The sequence below is a fragment of the Argentina silus genome (assembly GCF_951799395.1).
Source record: "Argentina silus genome assembly, chromosome: X".
Classification (NCBI taxonomy): domain Eukaryota; kingdom Metazoa; phylum Chordata; class Actinopteri; order Argentiniformes; family Argentinidae; genus Argentina; species Argentina silus.
The window spans coordinates 23,317,392-23,332,854 of NC_139653.1; the positions used below are offsets into that span (position 1 = coordinate 23,317,392).

The window sequence follows — 15,463 nt, forward strand, 5'->3', positions numbered from 1 at the left end:
ATATTAATACTGGGCCTAGGGCCTTCCTGTGCTCTCAAAACAGCCTCAATTATTCATGGCATTGATTCCACAAGATGTTGGAAACATTCCTTTGAGACTCTGGTCCATGATGACATCATTGCATCTCGCAATTCCTGCAGATTTTTCAGGTGCACTTTCAAGCTGTGAATCTCCCATTCTACCACATCCCAAAGGTGTTTTATTGGATTCAGATCTGGTGACTGGGAAGGCCACTGAACTCATTATCATGTTCATGAAACCAGTTTGAGACGACTTTTGCTTTGTGACATGGTGCATTATCATGCTGGAAGTAGCCATTAGAAGATGGGTAAATTGTGGCCATGAAGGGATGCACATGGTTAGCAACAATACTCAAATAGGCTGTGGCATTCAAGCGATGATTGATTGGTATTAACGGGCCCAAAGTCTACCAAGAAAACATTCCCCACACCATTACGACACCTCCACCATGAGAAGGTGTACAGGTGTTCCTAATAAAGCGCTCAGTGAGTGTATGTCATCATTCTCAATGGCAGTTATTTGCACAACATATATTTGTGTATATTTGCTGGCTTTGCTTTCTCCACTGTACTCAACAACAATGAAGTCTCCATTTGGAGCATGAGATGAGGATTTTGATAACTACTACTATATGATTTCCCATTGTTTTTCAGCTGTAGCCTTTTGGAACCCTTTTGAGTTCTACATGGAAGTCAAAAGGGTTCCTTCAAGGGTTCCCCCACAGGGACAAATAACCCTTTTAAAATCTGTACAATCTGTACAATAAGTAAATGTAGGCAATTCAATTTCAGTAATTCCGTTATGATTTGGTAACAGAATGACCAGTTTTAATCACTTATTAATTCATAAACTAAATCAATATCAGTAAAAACACTATTTGTATAGTGTATTTGGTAGGTCTACCTATACTTCTTACTTTAGTTAACTTTTATTATCCTCGCTTTTCATGAGGCAGAGACATTTTTAAATATCTTACACTTATGGGTTTTTGGTAACAGAATGACCCGGACTGGGCAATGATTCTTAAATGTAGAGAAGCCAAACCATTTCCTCAAAACAAAAGGATCATGAATCCTTTTACATGGAACTGATCAACCTGCTTGGTCTACAGTACACAGAGTATTGACCGGCGGCCTGGTCTTGTTTGTGTGTGTGTGTGTGTGTGTGTGTGTGTGTGTGTGTGTGTGTGTGTGTGTGTGTGTGTGTGTGTGTGGCAGGTCAGTCCCATGTGTAAAAGCAGAGAAAACAGCCCTCAGGAATTCAGCTCTTAAACAATCAGCTAGTTACTATTAATCACCCGGCTACGGCTCAGCAAGCTCAGGAATGCAGCCTTTAAACACACACACACACACACACACATGCACGCGTGCACACACACACACACACACACACACACACACACACACACACAATGAAGCATATTCATACAGACACACAGAGGCAGGTGACTGTATTAGCTCTAAAGGGACCAGGGCCTGCTCTCTAGCTGTAGCCCAGGGAGAGCCCCTGAGTGGGGCACTGGGTGAGGTGTGAGGGTAATGTGCTGGAAGCCTGGAGCTGGGGTTAGGGGCTATTTGAGGACAAAACCTCTATAGGGCCTCCGCTACTACTCTCTCTCCAGAGAGAGAGAGAGAGAGAGAGAGAGAGAGAGAGAGAGAGAGAGAGAGAGAGAGAGAGAGAGAGAGATGAGAGAGAGACAGAGAACACTGGCTTCTTTGTGCACTTTATGGACCCCCACCCCCATACCCACCTCCATCTCACTCATCTCTGCAATATGCACCTGCCTTCCTGCAAGATCCTGCCATCAAAACAGGGACATTGGTGGAGTGAGTCAGGTATGGCAGGCATAGAACTGGGAGATAGAAGGCTGAGGGTTAGGGAGAGAGAAAGGGATGAAGGATGAGGAGTGAGTTTGAATCTCCCTGCCACAAAAATACCACTTGCACGTGTACACACACACACACACACACACACACACACACACACACACAAAAACACTTATACATGCACATAATTACAGCTTGGCTTTGTGAAGTTTGGGAGTGAGAGGGGGGGTTGGGGGAGGGGTCTATATTCCAAAGAGGGTTTACAAGGAGTGTTTGAATTCCAGAATCTACTCAACTAAGAGACAAACCAGATAAATATTTTCCCACCATTCTGACAATTCCATCAGGTATCATTCTAGACATACATTGGAGGACTCACAGACTCACGTATTGCCTACAGCATTCCTAATTGATACTTACCTGTACCCTCTTCATCCTAGCCTACGTCTGCTACCTAAATGCAAACGGCAAATTACACTGAAACAGGCCTGACTGTCGGTATCAGGCTCGAGCTAGACGCTATACTGGAGGGTTTATAATATTTATAATATATATAAGGTTAGTTTAGTTGTTTCTAGGTCAAACTGTCTTCTATTAGGGTTATTTACATGTCAAAGTTGTATCTTTGTGTTCCCCAAAGTGCTCCACAAATACCACATTCCACACTCATCTATAAGTTAGCTAGTTTATGTTTCATAAACATGGGCTGTACTCTATTGTGTAACTGGTTGTGTGAGTGTCATTAATTAGTAAAGACAACGTCACTGAGAGTAGATCCTATCTTGGCAACACAAGCTTTGCAGGGGATAAGTTATAATTTAAAACGAGTGCAGAACTGTACAAGTAGGCAACCCTAAGGTTGGAGCATGTGTGTGTACTTGTGAGCAATGTGATTGCATACTCTATAGTGAGTGTTTTGACTTGGTGTGTGTGTGTGTGTGTGTGTGTGTGTGTGTGTGTGTGTGTGTGTGTGTGTGTGTGTGTGTGTGTGTGTGTGTGTGTGTGTGTGTACGCACATACTTGGGGAGGCTTCTGCAATCTCCATTATTTATGCCTTACAGTTATGCAGCTGTGAGCAGCAAGAGGGACGAATGACAAGAGATGAGGGTTCAGGAAATATAAAGAGAAACACACACACACACACACACACACACACACACACACACACACACACACACACACACACACACACACACACACACACACACACACACACACACACCAAGTCAAAACACTCACTATAGAGTATGAGATGGCAAGAGGAGTAAAAACAGAGAGAGCAAGGAAGGCCAGCACACACACACGCACACTCACACACACTAAAAGGAGGGAGCAGGAGTAGGCCACAGTCTAGACTATAAAAGACGCTCCTTCAAACCACACCCTTTCTGTCTCCTCTGTGACAACAGTAGGCAGACACAGTATCTCTAATACACACACACACACACCACACACACACCACACACACACACACACACACACACACACACACACACACACACACATAGACACAGCCATGATAAAGAACCATGATATAGTACAGACAAACCCCCATAAACTCACATTCTCTCTTTCCGATAACCAGCAGCCTAATTCATCCACAGTCAAGCATGCAGAACTACTGGCATTAAAGCGTTGGGGGACAGAGAAATTAAGCTTACATCATCACCATCCCTGTATTTCTAAAGTGAAGGAAGGTGGAATAGAATTGCAGATGAAAACTAAGGTTTGTGTTGAGCAAAGTGCAATGACCATGGACACACAAACAATAAATGCAGAGCAGGCATCTGAGCTGAGATGATGCAGAGCCATAACCACTGACCTACTGATCTATATAGCCTACTATATATCATTGGTCATAACACAGTTTGGATAGCTGTGCATTACATTGTTATAGTGGCCCATGAACAACATACATTGAAACATTTATTATATTAACTATTCATGTCTCTGGATTCTGCAGTCCAACTTGCAGCTAAAGCTAAAAGGTGAATCATGTAGTTATGGTTTAAACACTGTTTACAATGCTTTCTTTTATCCTCAGTGCGTTCTACAGCGAGGCATCTCCTCAGAACTCTGACATTGAGCCAGGAACGGAAGAAGAGAGGGGCTCTTCTACAATTGAAGAGGAGAGGAGAGGAGAGGAGAGGAGAAGAGAGGAGAGGAGATGAGAGGAGAGGGGCCCTTCTACAATTCTGATCTATCAGCTGGATAGTTTGTGCTGTCTCAAAAGGATTAGCCTACTTCCACGTCGGCACGGCGTTACCTAAATCATGATCCCGAAGTGCCATATGAAACAGACACAATGCACATATTCATATTCAACATAACTGTAAACTTTGCGAGAGGAGGGAGAGAGGGAAAGACATAGAGAGGGAGAGGGAGAGGGGGAGATTCGACGAAATGCCACGAAAAAGCGTTATTACGCATCTATGCAACATAGCCTACACAACATTTGACCAAGAAAAGCCTAAAACAAACATTTTATGACATGATGGCAATGCAATGCACCGACCGATGGTTGACCTATTTACATAATAATCAGTCATCTAGTACAAAATGCAAACATGTGAATAGCCTAAGTTTCCAAACAATTCAAGTGTGCATCTTATGTAGGCCTATCACAACAGTTTAGCCTACCGCAACATTGTAACGCCCCAACAGACCACCAAATCTATAAGCTAGTAGCCGGCATGTTGATGACATTCTTTCAAATGCGCAAATCAGTTATGCACCTACAAAACAAGAAACCGATATGGCCGGCGCGCATTTGTCAGCTGGCCTGGTTAAACACTACATGGTTTCGCCCAAAATGTGCACATTCCATATAACCACGCAAATACACAATACCGGACCATCAACTGACATCACACAATCGCCTATAGCTGAAAACATATCGACCTATCCCGCGGAAGCCTAACTTTCTCGAGTCTCGGCACTGCACACATATTTCCCCGGCAACGCATTTTAGACTATTGAACGAATGTAATAATGACAGCGTAAATTCTGATTTAAAAGTCGTTAAATAACTAACCTTACTCCTGTAGAAGTCTGACAGGACAATGCGTGTTGTGTATGTCCTCAAAAATCGCGTATAACGAGAAATTTAAACAATATATTCATGCACAGCCTCAAGTTCTCCCACAGGACAATTCTTCATCGTGCATCATGAAAAGCGCGCCATCCTGTGGGTGCAAAACAAGCGCGCGGAATGAGCCAACAGGTGGATTGACAGCATATGAAAGCATAGGCTATAACAGAACTGCTCATGCATAGATCAATGGCTATACTGGTCCAGCCTCCCAACTGGAACTTTACTTTCTGATTTGACAGCCGATTACATTTAATGCATAATCTGGTTTTCATTTCAAGTCACATACCGATTCTCGAAGAAAATGTATGAGTGTAGGCCTAAATGTAGCCTACCCTATCTTCTTATCATAATCCAAAATAGGCTGTTTTACTTTTTTTTACAAAAATGTATGTGTAAACAAACAGTGTAGCCTATAGCTTTTAAACATGTCTTCAATTCCACAGGTCTGTTGGTCCGTGCAACTGTCTGAATTTGAGAGTGATACCTGCAGAATTATAAGGATTGTATTATGATATCTGTGGTGGCCCCACTTCCCCAGCCCCATCTCTAAACGTTACCAAAACAAGTGATGGGCCAGCCATTTGGCTGAAAAACGAATAATTGCACCTTTACGCATCGAACACAGAGACTGCGTCAACATTTCCGACATATTATGAATTACGCTTCACAGACATATCCATGAATGACCCTAACCCTATGTTTTTTTTTTTTTTTTTTTATAATTAATTTTTAAATGTTCCTTAATTAGTTTTTCGGCAAAATATCTTGTTTTAGCATAAACGAGAGAGATGGGGTGAACATCCTCGAATTGATCTCTGGGTGCAAGGACTAACAGTCATTGATATTGAAATGAAATCGAGTTATGATAATGTTAGATAGTTCATTAGGCATTTACATGGCTGTAATTTATAAGACAATAATACCCAATGAAGGGGGATTGTCAATATATCTCATAATAAGACAAAATACCTACAGTCCTGTAGCACAACATTAACTTGATTGGGAGGATGATCATCAGTAGTCAACAATGAAGCATTGTAATCCAAATGTAGGCATGGGCCTATTCCACAGGTAACACACAAGGTATCAATGCAAGGTGCAACCATATTGGAATTCCAGATATTCTCCAATCTAACCTACACTCACCAAACACTTTATTAGGAACACTATACTAATATTGGGTAGGGTCTCCCTTTGCTCTCAAAACAACCTGATTCCACAAGATGTTGGAAACATTCCTTTGAAATTCTGGTCCATGATGACATGATTGCATCACACAATTCCTGCAGATTTTTCAGGTGCACTTTCAAGCTTGAGGCGACTTTTGCTTTGTGACATGGAGCATTATCATGCTGGAAGTAGCCATTAGAAGATGGGTAAATTGTGGCCATGAAGGGATGCACATGGTCAGCAACAATACTCAAATAGGCTGTGGCATTCAAGCGATGATTGATTGGTATTAACGGGCCCAAAGTGTACCAAGAAAACATTCCCCACACCATTACACCAACTCCACCATGAGAAGGTGTACAGGTGTTCCTAATAAAGTGATCTGTGAGTGTACATTATTTGTTCATTCCCAATCAAACCATCACTACAATATATTCCCAGCAGATGGCGCTAAATTCCTGTTCTCGAACTGGGCTTCTAAAGAAAAGACGGAAGTGAAACAATGGAATTCGATGCCATTCCGGAGGCTCGAGATGGGCAACAGCAACAGCTAGTGAAACCACAACATCAAAGTGAAATAAGGAAAATATGACACTTCAATTTAGATATGTTATGATCACAAGTAGGCTAGGCTGGATCACAGTAACGTGAAGGTCGAGATACCAGTGTGCCAGAGGTGAGAGAGACATGAGAGCCGAGGACACTGACATCTCTGGTGAGATGCTTTGTCACATCTCAATTGTCTATTTCATTCTGTATCCTGTATTTGTATTTCCCCATCTAACAACTGAGCCATGTTGCTTTCAAATTATGAGTTTTGCTTGTACTAACGTTTTGAAAAAACCTGGCTCATTATGCATTACAAATATACTTGTCCGAAGTTAGCACAGCAGCACCAGCTTTGCCTTTGAAGATGATCTCTCAAGCTCTCTAACATGACTCATCTGGCACCATAGCACGTAACCGTCAGTTGCTTACACCCCACTCCCCAAATGCAAATGTCGCGTCAGTGGAGTTCATTGATTGGTACAGTTAAATTATCATGTCTATTCCAATATGCATGTTTTATGCGTGTGGTTTTTCAGATCTGTTTTTGTTTTGTTTGTCTTGCAGACCAAATGACTCAGCAAGGCTTTGCTCTCAAATGACATCTGCACAAGGAATCAAACTTCTGTTTGGACTGCGATAGGTGTGGTGCGTCTCTAATTGGCCATAGTCAGAATCACAAGTTCGCCCCAGCCCTACGTCTATGTGGAGGAGGGAAAACTTCCACATCATCGCTTCAACCAAGGATTCATCCACGGAAGTAGAGGGACTGACGGAGGGACTGAAACTGTCGCACCTATGGCCCACGCCCGCTTCCCGGGGAAGAGTGCAGACGTGGCCGCTAACCTGTCCTCCGTTCTGAGTCGGCCTGTATGTGCAAACGGGACTCCGTGGATACTATACCTTTTCGAGGAATGCGTGGAGAATGTGTGGGAATACTGGAGCGTGGTTATCGGATTGATTTCCATGTTCTGTTTTTTGCTGTCCACACTACCGTGAGTAAATAGGCTAATGTTGTTGTAGTAATGTTTTATTACGGTCCTGTTTTGAATAATAGGGAAACGTTATGATTTCATCAAAGGAAAATAAGCTTGCATGTGAGTTTTGCCCAGAATGGCAATTTAATAACATGACACCTCCACTATCTCTAAATGTAATGCATGTCCAGGTCTCTCTTGAACAATAGATTTTATCCTAATGAGACTAACCTGGATAAATAGAGGATGAATAAAAATGTAATCTTATGAAGACCATTTATGAAGTAGCACAGTAGATTACGATTATAATGCCTTGGTGCAAACCTGTTTTTGTTATTGTTGTGGCGGCATTGCAAAACCACCTTACTGAGGCGCTTTAATCCAACACACTTTTTCTCTCCCTCTCTCCAACTCTCAGACAAGTGTATGAGGCCTATCGTAATGGGAATGTTGAGGAGGCTATGTCTTTGGGCTTTCTGCTTTTTCTAATCAGTGGAGACCTGAGCAGCCTAACAGGCTGCTACCTGACCAGCCAGCTCCCCATTCAGGTAAACCAATAACTGATTAACATTATAGCAGCAGCCATCGGTCAGCTATTTTAGTAGCCCAGCCCAGTAGGTATATACAGTGTACAGTATCCTCACATTTCTTCTTCTTCTTCTTCTTCTTCTTCTTCTTCTTCTTCTTCTTCTTCTTCTTCTTCTTCTTCTTCTTCTTCTTCTTCTTGTCTTCTTCTCTCTCAGATAGTCACAGTAGTGTTCTACATCTTCACGGATATGATTCTCATCTCTCAGTTCCTCTACTACAAGATCAAAAACAACTCAGCCAGAAGTAAGTCCTAATACTTATTTAGTTGAGATACTTGATCTTCAATGTAATATGATGTCCTAGTTATGACCAGGAAAACACTGTGATTCCCAATTTGCTATTTGTGAAGCAATGCCTCACTGCTTGCAATTCCATTCATATTCACTTTTTCAAGTGAAAGAGTTTGCACTAAAAGCTGGTTTTAGAAAATGTGCATATTGTAAAGCCCTTTTGTTTGTGCATTGTGCAATAAAGGGCTGATAAACAAAGGGAACAATGATTGAATTACTTGACTGTACAGTATATGAGCATTGTGGGAGGGAGAGAGAAGCCCCCTGTTTAGCAGTTGTCTCACAGGTCCTCCTGCAAGACAGTAAATCTTCCCAAATATCAAGATAGGCCAGAGAATAAACACACTGTCGTGTATGTTGTCACACTCTACAACACTGGCTAACTATATCACATACCAAAAGGGAGAACCCTAACCCTAAAGACAAAAGTGACCCATATCTGTTTCTTTCTTTCTTTCTTTCTTTCACACACTCTCTTTGCCAGAGAACCCTCTACTGAAGTGGGTATGTTTCCTGTGGTGTGGGGCTGCTTCTGTGGCTCTCCTGGTTCTGCCCAAACTCATCACAGACAACACCACCTCGACTGACACGCAGGTGTGTGTGGGGGGGTGTGTGTGGGTGTGTGTATGTGTCGTCAGTGGAAGATTGAGTTAGTGTTTGAATTCAGTCTTGTTCAGTAAAAGTGTTTGTCATTATATTCTCTCTACTCTCTCTCTCTCACCACTACTGTTTATTTTTTGCTTATTATTACAGCATAAAACTAAAATGTAATATTGTACATTTTCTACTAGGGCAGGCAAAGATGGCAATCTTCTTAAGCAGGAAAACTGTGTATTTCATGGCAGTAAAGAATCTCCCTGTGTTAGAGGAGAAGTGGGGCTTTAGGGGAGCTGTGTGTTCTGTGGTAGAGGGGGAATTCCTGTTTGTAGATCCGTTGTGGTGGTGGTGGTGTTTTGTTTTCTAAAAAGGCAATGTGTGCTGTCATGTACACATGTAACATTCACTTTGTGTGCAAATAATGGTTTGTTAAAACTCTGTCCCTCTCGCTCCCGCTCTTGCTCTTGCCCTCTCTGTCTCTGTCTCTCTCTCTAGAGTGCCTCTAACAGTGTGGAGATATCCGGCTATGTGTGTGGATACTTGGCTTCTATCTTCTACCTCTCCTCTCGCTTCCCACAGCTCTATAAAAACGTGAGTGAGAGTTTGATCGTTTCACTGCGTCTCTGTGCTGCATGTGTGAGAAAAGGGAAAGGGAGAGAATGTTGTTGTATGAGTGATGAAATGAAAACCAGATTTTTCAGACAATGGTGTTTTGTACAGTGGATGTTAAAGCATCTGGTCTGCCTCCTGGTGTGAAGGAGGGAGGGATAACAATGGGATAACTGGGCATGGTCTCCTGGGCATGGTCACACTCTCTCTCTCTCACACACACACACACACACACACACACACACACACACACACACAAACAATATTACCCCTTTGGATATGCATTAGTGTTGGAATTCTCAATAACCAAGCACACAAGAATGATAACCATCATTCCATCATAACAAGTTTGCATAATAACTCATTGTATAGCTAAATACCAGGTGAACAGTCGAATGTTAGATCATCTTTAACCTTTTCTGTCCAGTTTAAGCGGCAGTCTACAGAGGGCACATCGTACATGCTGTTTGCCCTGGCAATGATGGGGAATGGTACATATGGGCTCAGCCTGATGGTGGTCCTGCCGGCACTCAGAGGCTCCAAACAGACCTTCATCCTCAAACACCTGGCCTGGCTCATAGGCAGCCTTGGAGTTCTGCTACTGGACTTCCTGGTATCCTTCATCACAGTGGGGATGATCAGGTTGAACCCACTGACAGTGTCACCACATACAGTTATAAAAGTCGTAGTAATATAGTCAGTTAGCAGACCTGTTTATTATAATTCATAGAATTCAAAGTTAGGAATCTCAGAGTTAGTTTAGATTTGTATATAAGGCAAGACCCGATTTAACAAAACAAAAACAAGTGATTTCATATTTTGTAACTCAAGTAGTTTACAGTTTGGTGCTGTTAGACACACTGGCTGATAATCAAGATAGTCTGACTGAGGTATTAAACAGGCTGTGTTGTATTTTAGGCTACATTATTAGGCTACAATTGAATATGTTTTATAGGTTTCAGGTCAAACGTGGCTGGTGTTATAGCAGCATTTTCATTAAAGCCACAGTCTATTATCCCAGTAATTTCAAATAATGTATAATATATAATAAATAATCTGTTAAACAATTAATGAAGTTTGCATGGCCTTAGATGTGTGTACTTGTTTTGGTGTGTGTTCCTAAATGACCCTTAACCCTCCTAGGTCACTGCCCAGTTCATCATGTACAGGAAGAACCGTTCTAGTAAAACCAGCCAGCAGCTCAAGGTTCCTGAAGTGGAGCCTCTGCTCTGTGAAGAGGAGGAGCTGTCAATGTTCTAGAGTGACAACGGTATGGAAGTTCAAAATAGTGGACATTTTAGAACAGGATCATTAGAGGACATTCATTAGGTTAATTAGGTTTCACATTCAGTGTTCAATCTCTTCAAATGTGAAACTCCTCCAATATCCCCTCCTAAAGGAATTGAGAAACAGAATCCTATGATATGAATTTTTTGTTTTACATATGAAACCTGAATATGCAATGGTATTTCTGTGTAAGCTTACCTTTACAGTTTATTTCTGTTGTTAGTCATTTAATCTCAACTCACTCTGTGTAAGGGGGTTGATATGATCTACTCTTAATGTGCAATTAAGTCGGCACCACAGATTTTAAAGGTTGTTCCATATTGCAGTACTCTGACAGCAGATTTAAATCCCATTCCCCTACATTGTATTGACACCGATCCAACAAGATTAATGTAATTTAAGGAAAGGTTGCTTTTTGCATATTGTTTGATATTAATTGCCGTATTGGATCTTATATTCATATATGCTGTTGATGATTATGCTCTCTTATGCTGCCATAGCAACTCCTCAGCTGGACTTAAAGTTACAGGGCAAAAAGGTTTGTATGCTGTTCGCACAATGTTGTTGTCAAGGTAAATAGTATAATAGGGGACCATAATAGTGGCTGTTATTGTATGTAGGTTTAGGGGGGTCATATTACAGTGGCAATATAGGCTCAGGGTTCAAATTCTACAATCTTTTGAAGTGTCCCGAAAAGGAATGGGGTTGAAGACCATAAATATCGGTAACAATTTTGTGGGAGCCAAAGCCTATTATGCGCTTGGGAAGTGACCTGTAATTCAAAACCTGTGCATGTGAGCTGCAGTACGAGCATTGTTTAGAGCTGGTCAGGTTCTGTGGGTGTGGCAGCATTCAGAAGTGTGTTATGCAGTGTTATGAGCCCCGTTCTCTGAGAAGCCTTATCAACTGTGCCTTTTATATAATACATGTGCTGCACTGGTAGTTGTAAAACTGTTAGGGGTGTTGTTTCTTTGGCTCAGTCCAAACAGTATTTCCTTTATTAGTGGGCTTGCTTCAGAAAGTCCATCTATTCTTGCTTATACTTCTTATTAGTGGGCTTGCATCAGTAAGTCCAACAATTGTTCTTCCACATACTTATTAGGTGGGCTTGCTTCAAGTAAGTCCAACTCTTGAAATACGTAATACTTAATAGTATTTTTCAAATTCTTCCCAGTGCTATTTCTCTTACAACTTTTAAGCTATTCACACCAATCCAACTTTACAACGTGCAGAGAGGTTTTTGGTTTTGATACCTATTAAACTTTTTAAACTATACAAACTTTAAAGTGCACTTTTTAACATGGAGGTCTATGGGAACCAATAGATTACATTTTTGACCCACCGCTGCTCTTACACTGTTTAAGCTATTCACACCAATCCAACAGTAACATTTACCAAAAACGCAAAATTATCAACCCTGATAAAAGCTTTCTGATACCTATTAAACTTTTTAAACTATTAAGCTTTTTGTAACTCTAAAAAATCTGGTTAACATGGTGGAATGTTGATTACAGCAACATTCTGAGAGACACCATTGTTACTGCAACTGCTATGGAACCTTCAGAACTCTTGAATAAAAACAACAGGAGACCTGCAGAACACATTCTTAGAATGATTACACAACAATGAACTCTCTTTGCGACCAATTCTACCCTTCTGAAACCCCTCTCAACCACTTAACAAACCAGCTCTACCACTCTCAACCACTCAACCAACCCACTCTCTACCTATTCCACTGAACTACCCCAGGCTCATCCTATCTATTTATCTCTCATTTGTCTGGCTATCGTACCCTATCTATCCTTCCATCCATCCCACCCACCCACCAACCAAAACATTTCACTTTCTTTCAACAACCCAGCAAATCTATCTATCATCCAAACCATTGTTACACTTTTTCCACTACCAAAATAAGACATTGCAAGCCCACAAAGTTTCCTCTGGAACTTTTTCTAGTTATTATTCTCTTTCTTCCCAATCTTTCCACTGCTGCTACTCCTACAACTTTTAAGTGATTCTCACTAATTCAACTTTAAAACATGCAGAGACCTCTATCTCGTGTTGCAAAAGTTTTCAAACTCATTATACTTTTTAAACTATTCAAACTTGAAAGTGCAAATTCTAACTTGAAGGTCAATGGAAACCAAAAGATGCAATTTTTGGACCACCACTGCTTTTCACCTTTCAAGCTATTCACGCCAATCAAACTGTAAAATGTGCCAAAAACTCAATCATTAACCCTGATAAAAGCTTTCTGATACCTATTAAACATATTGCGCTATTAAGCTTTTAGTAACCCCAAAAAGTCATATCCAGCAAACATTCTGTGAGCTCCTTTGTTACTGCAACTGCCATGGAACTTTCAGGACACTTAAATAAAAACAGCATGAAATCTGCATAACTCATTCTCACAATGATTACACAACAATGCACTCTCTTGGCAACCAGTTCTTCCCCAATTAAAACATCTTACACTCTCTCTCTCTATCCATCTAAACCTTTCTCATCTCTCTGGCTATCCTACGGTCTGACCATATTTTATCCAAGGGTCCACCCTACTATCTCACTTTTTTTTTTAACTTCACAGCTGATCGATCTATCTATCATCCTCAATTAACCATCTTTAAACTTTTCTGGGAAAAAAACCTTTTCTCTATCTGTGCTGCAGTGGACTATTTGTGGACTAATTACTTATCTTATTATAAAACAGCCATGCTAATATCGCTTCCTCTCCCTAATCATTATTGATCTGAAATTAAATAAGGAATAGGGTTAAACTCAGCCTTCTTACCCCTATTTATGGAGTTTCTTATAGCATTCATTATGTCTGTAGCAGCATTCAGTCAAAAATGATTAAAGAACAGACTTTGCAGTCTTTGCTTCTATTGGTAAACATTTTTATAATAATATACCATTATTTATTAAGATTCTGCAATGAGTGAATAGAATTGCCAGTGACCAATGATGTTGCTTTTTTTGTATTTATGGTGTCATCACTGTTATTACCCAATCAGTAAATGAATGTGATTGGTTTATAAGCACCTGCACAGTTTTCTCTACCTCGTCTTTCAGTAGGCTCACTTGATTTAGCTCACCTAGTGCGCTGGGAGGGTGTAGTTTGCACTTTAGGACCAATGGAATGGTTCCAAAAGTGAGAAACTGTCATTCTGGCCCTCTGAGTAAGCTAAATCAAGTGTCATAAAGAGCAATTCCTTGTGAAAATATGAAATCATAGCTTTTAACAGAAATATAAAGGCTGTGATTAATGTTACAAAATGTTGATGACACAAAGTATTTATTTATTGAGATTATCTTACTTTAGTTACGTGATTGGTTATGATGGACTCAGACCTTTTCAGCCAATGGCGGTTAAAGCAATAAATGTGTCTTGGAAAATGCTGACTTTTTGTAATGTGGAAAAGACAGTTCACTGAGCAGCATTTACTGCATTTATTTTCTTTCTGCAAAATATATACAGTATATTACTAGTACATTTATTTTGGGGTGGATTTTGCATAGTATTTTTATATTGTAAGTGATTGGTGGTTTTATTACCTCATCATTCCGCTTACTGTAGCTCCAAGCTTGGCCTCTTTTGTATGTGTGTCGCCTAAATGATGTAGACAACTTTTAATGAAACATGGTATGGCACTATTTATTTATTTACTATGACCCGAACTGTAACCTCAGATCCACGCTTGAGTTGATTTTTGCATAAATCACGTATTGATATCAATGGATTTGTGTAAACATTTGAATTGGTTATGTAGATCTCAAGTTACATTTGAATTGGTTATGTAGATCTCAAGTTACAATTTGAAATCTCTAGAACAAGTCATATTTATGAGATTATTTTATACTTGAATAATGACACTGTATTTCTCTTCTAAGATGTATATTTATACTAAAGATTACATGGTAATCATTTAACACACGATTTTATGTTACTATTAAGCTATATTGTACACATTGACAGTGTTTTGTCCATACTACAATTTAGAACATGGTAGACAATTACAGCATTATGATGTATCTCATGGATCTTAATAAAAGTGCAATATCCTATGTGTGTCTGGAGTTGTATGTAAGTGAAGTGTGCTCTTACATGTTTTTCTTTCTTTCACCCGCACACACACACACACAGCCTGTATCCAATTAAATGTATTATAACATCAACACTATTTTAGAAAGGGATGGTGTTTTTCAGAGACATCTATTATGCCAATGTAATGACTATACTGTGTTGGCTTATTTTATATGGGCGTGGTTGTAAAATAAATGCCGGGGGAACGAGCTCACAACCGACCCTGCCCACACATTCCAAAAGGGGTCTGACCCACTGATTTTATCGTTTGAACGAACGCCTGGATGACCAATTGGCAAAGTTTATTCCGAAAAGGGCGGTAATAGGGAAATTTGTAGGAGGGACTTCCTTGAGGGTTGCTGTTGGACGGCAGC

At 40.5% G+C, this 15,463-nt stretch overlaps 1 protein-coding gene across 1 annotated transcript; it reads left to right on the forward strand.

The window, feature by feature from the left end:
• The first annotated feature begins 6,692 nt into the window (after positions 1–6,692).
• On the forward strand, positions 6,693–15,062 carry LOC310823503 (lysosomal amino acid transporter 1 homolog). Its single transcript, XM_083696373.1, has 8 exons — positions 6,693–6,787; positions 7,225–7,652; positions 8,053–8,182; positions 8,378–8,465; positions 8,997–9,106; positions 9,605–9,700; positions 10,146–10,331; positions 10,862–15,062. The coding sequence occupies exons 2-8, from the start codon at positions 7,456–7,458 to the stop codon at positions 10,976–10,978; spliced, it is 924 nt and encodes a 307-aa protein (XP_083552499.1). The 5' UTR covers positions 6,693–6,787; positions 7,225–7,455; the 3' UTR covers positions 10,979–15,062.
• The last annotated feature ends 401 nt before the right edge of the window (positions 15,063–15,463 follow it).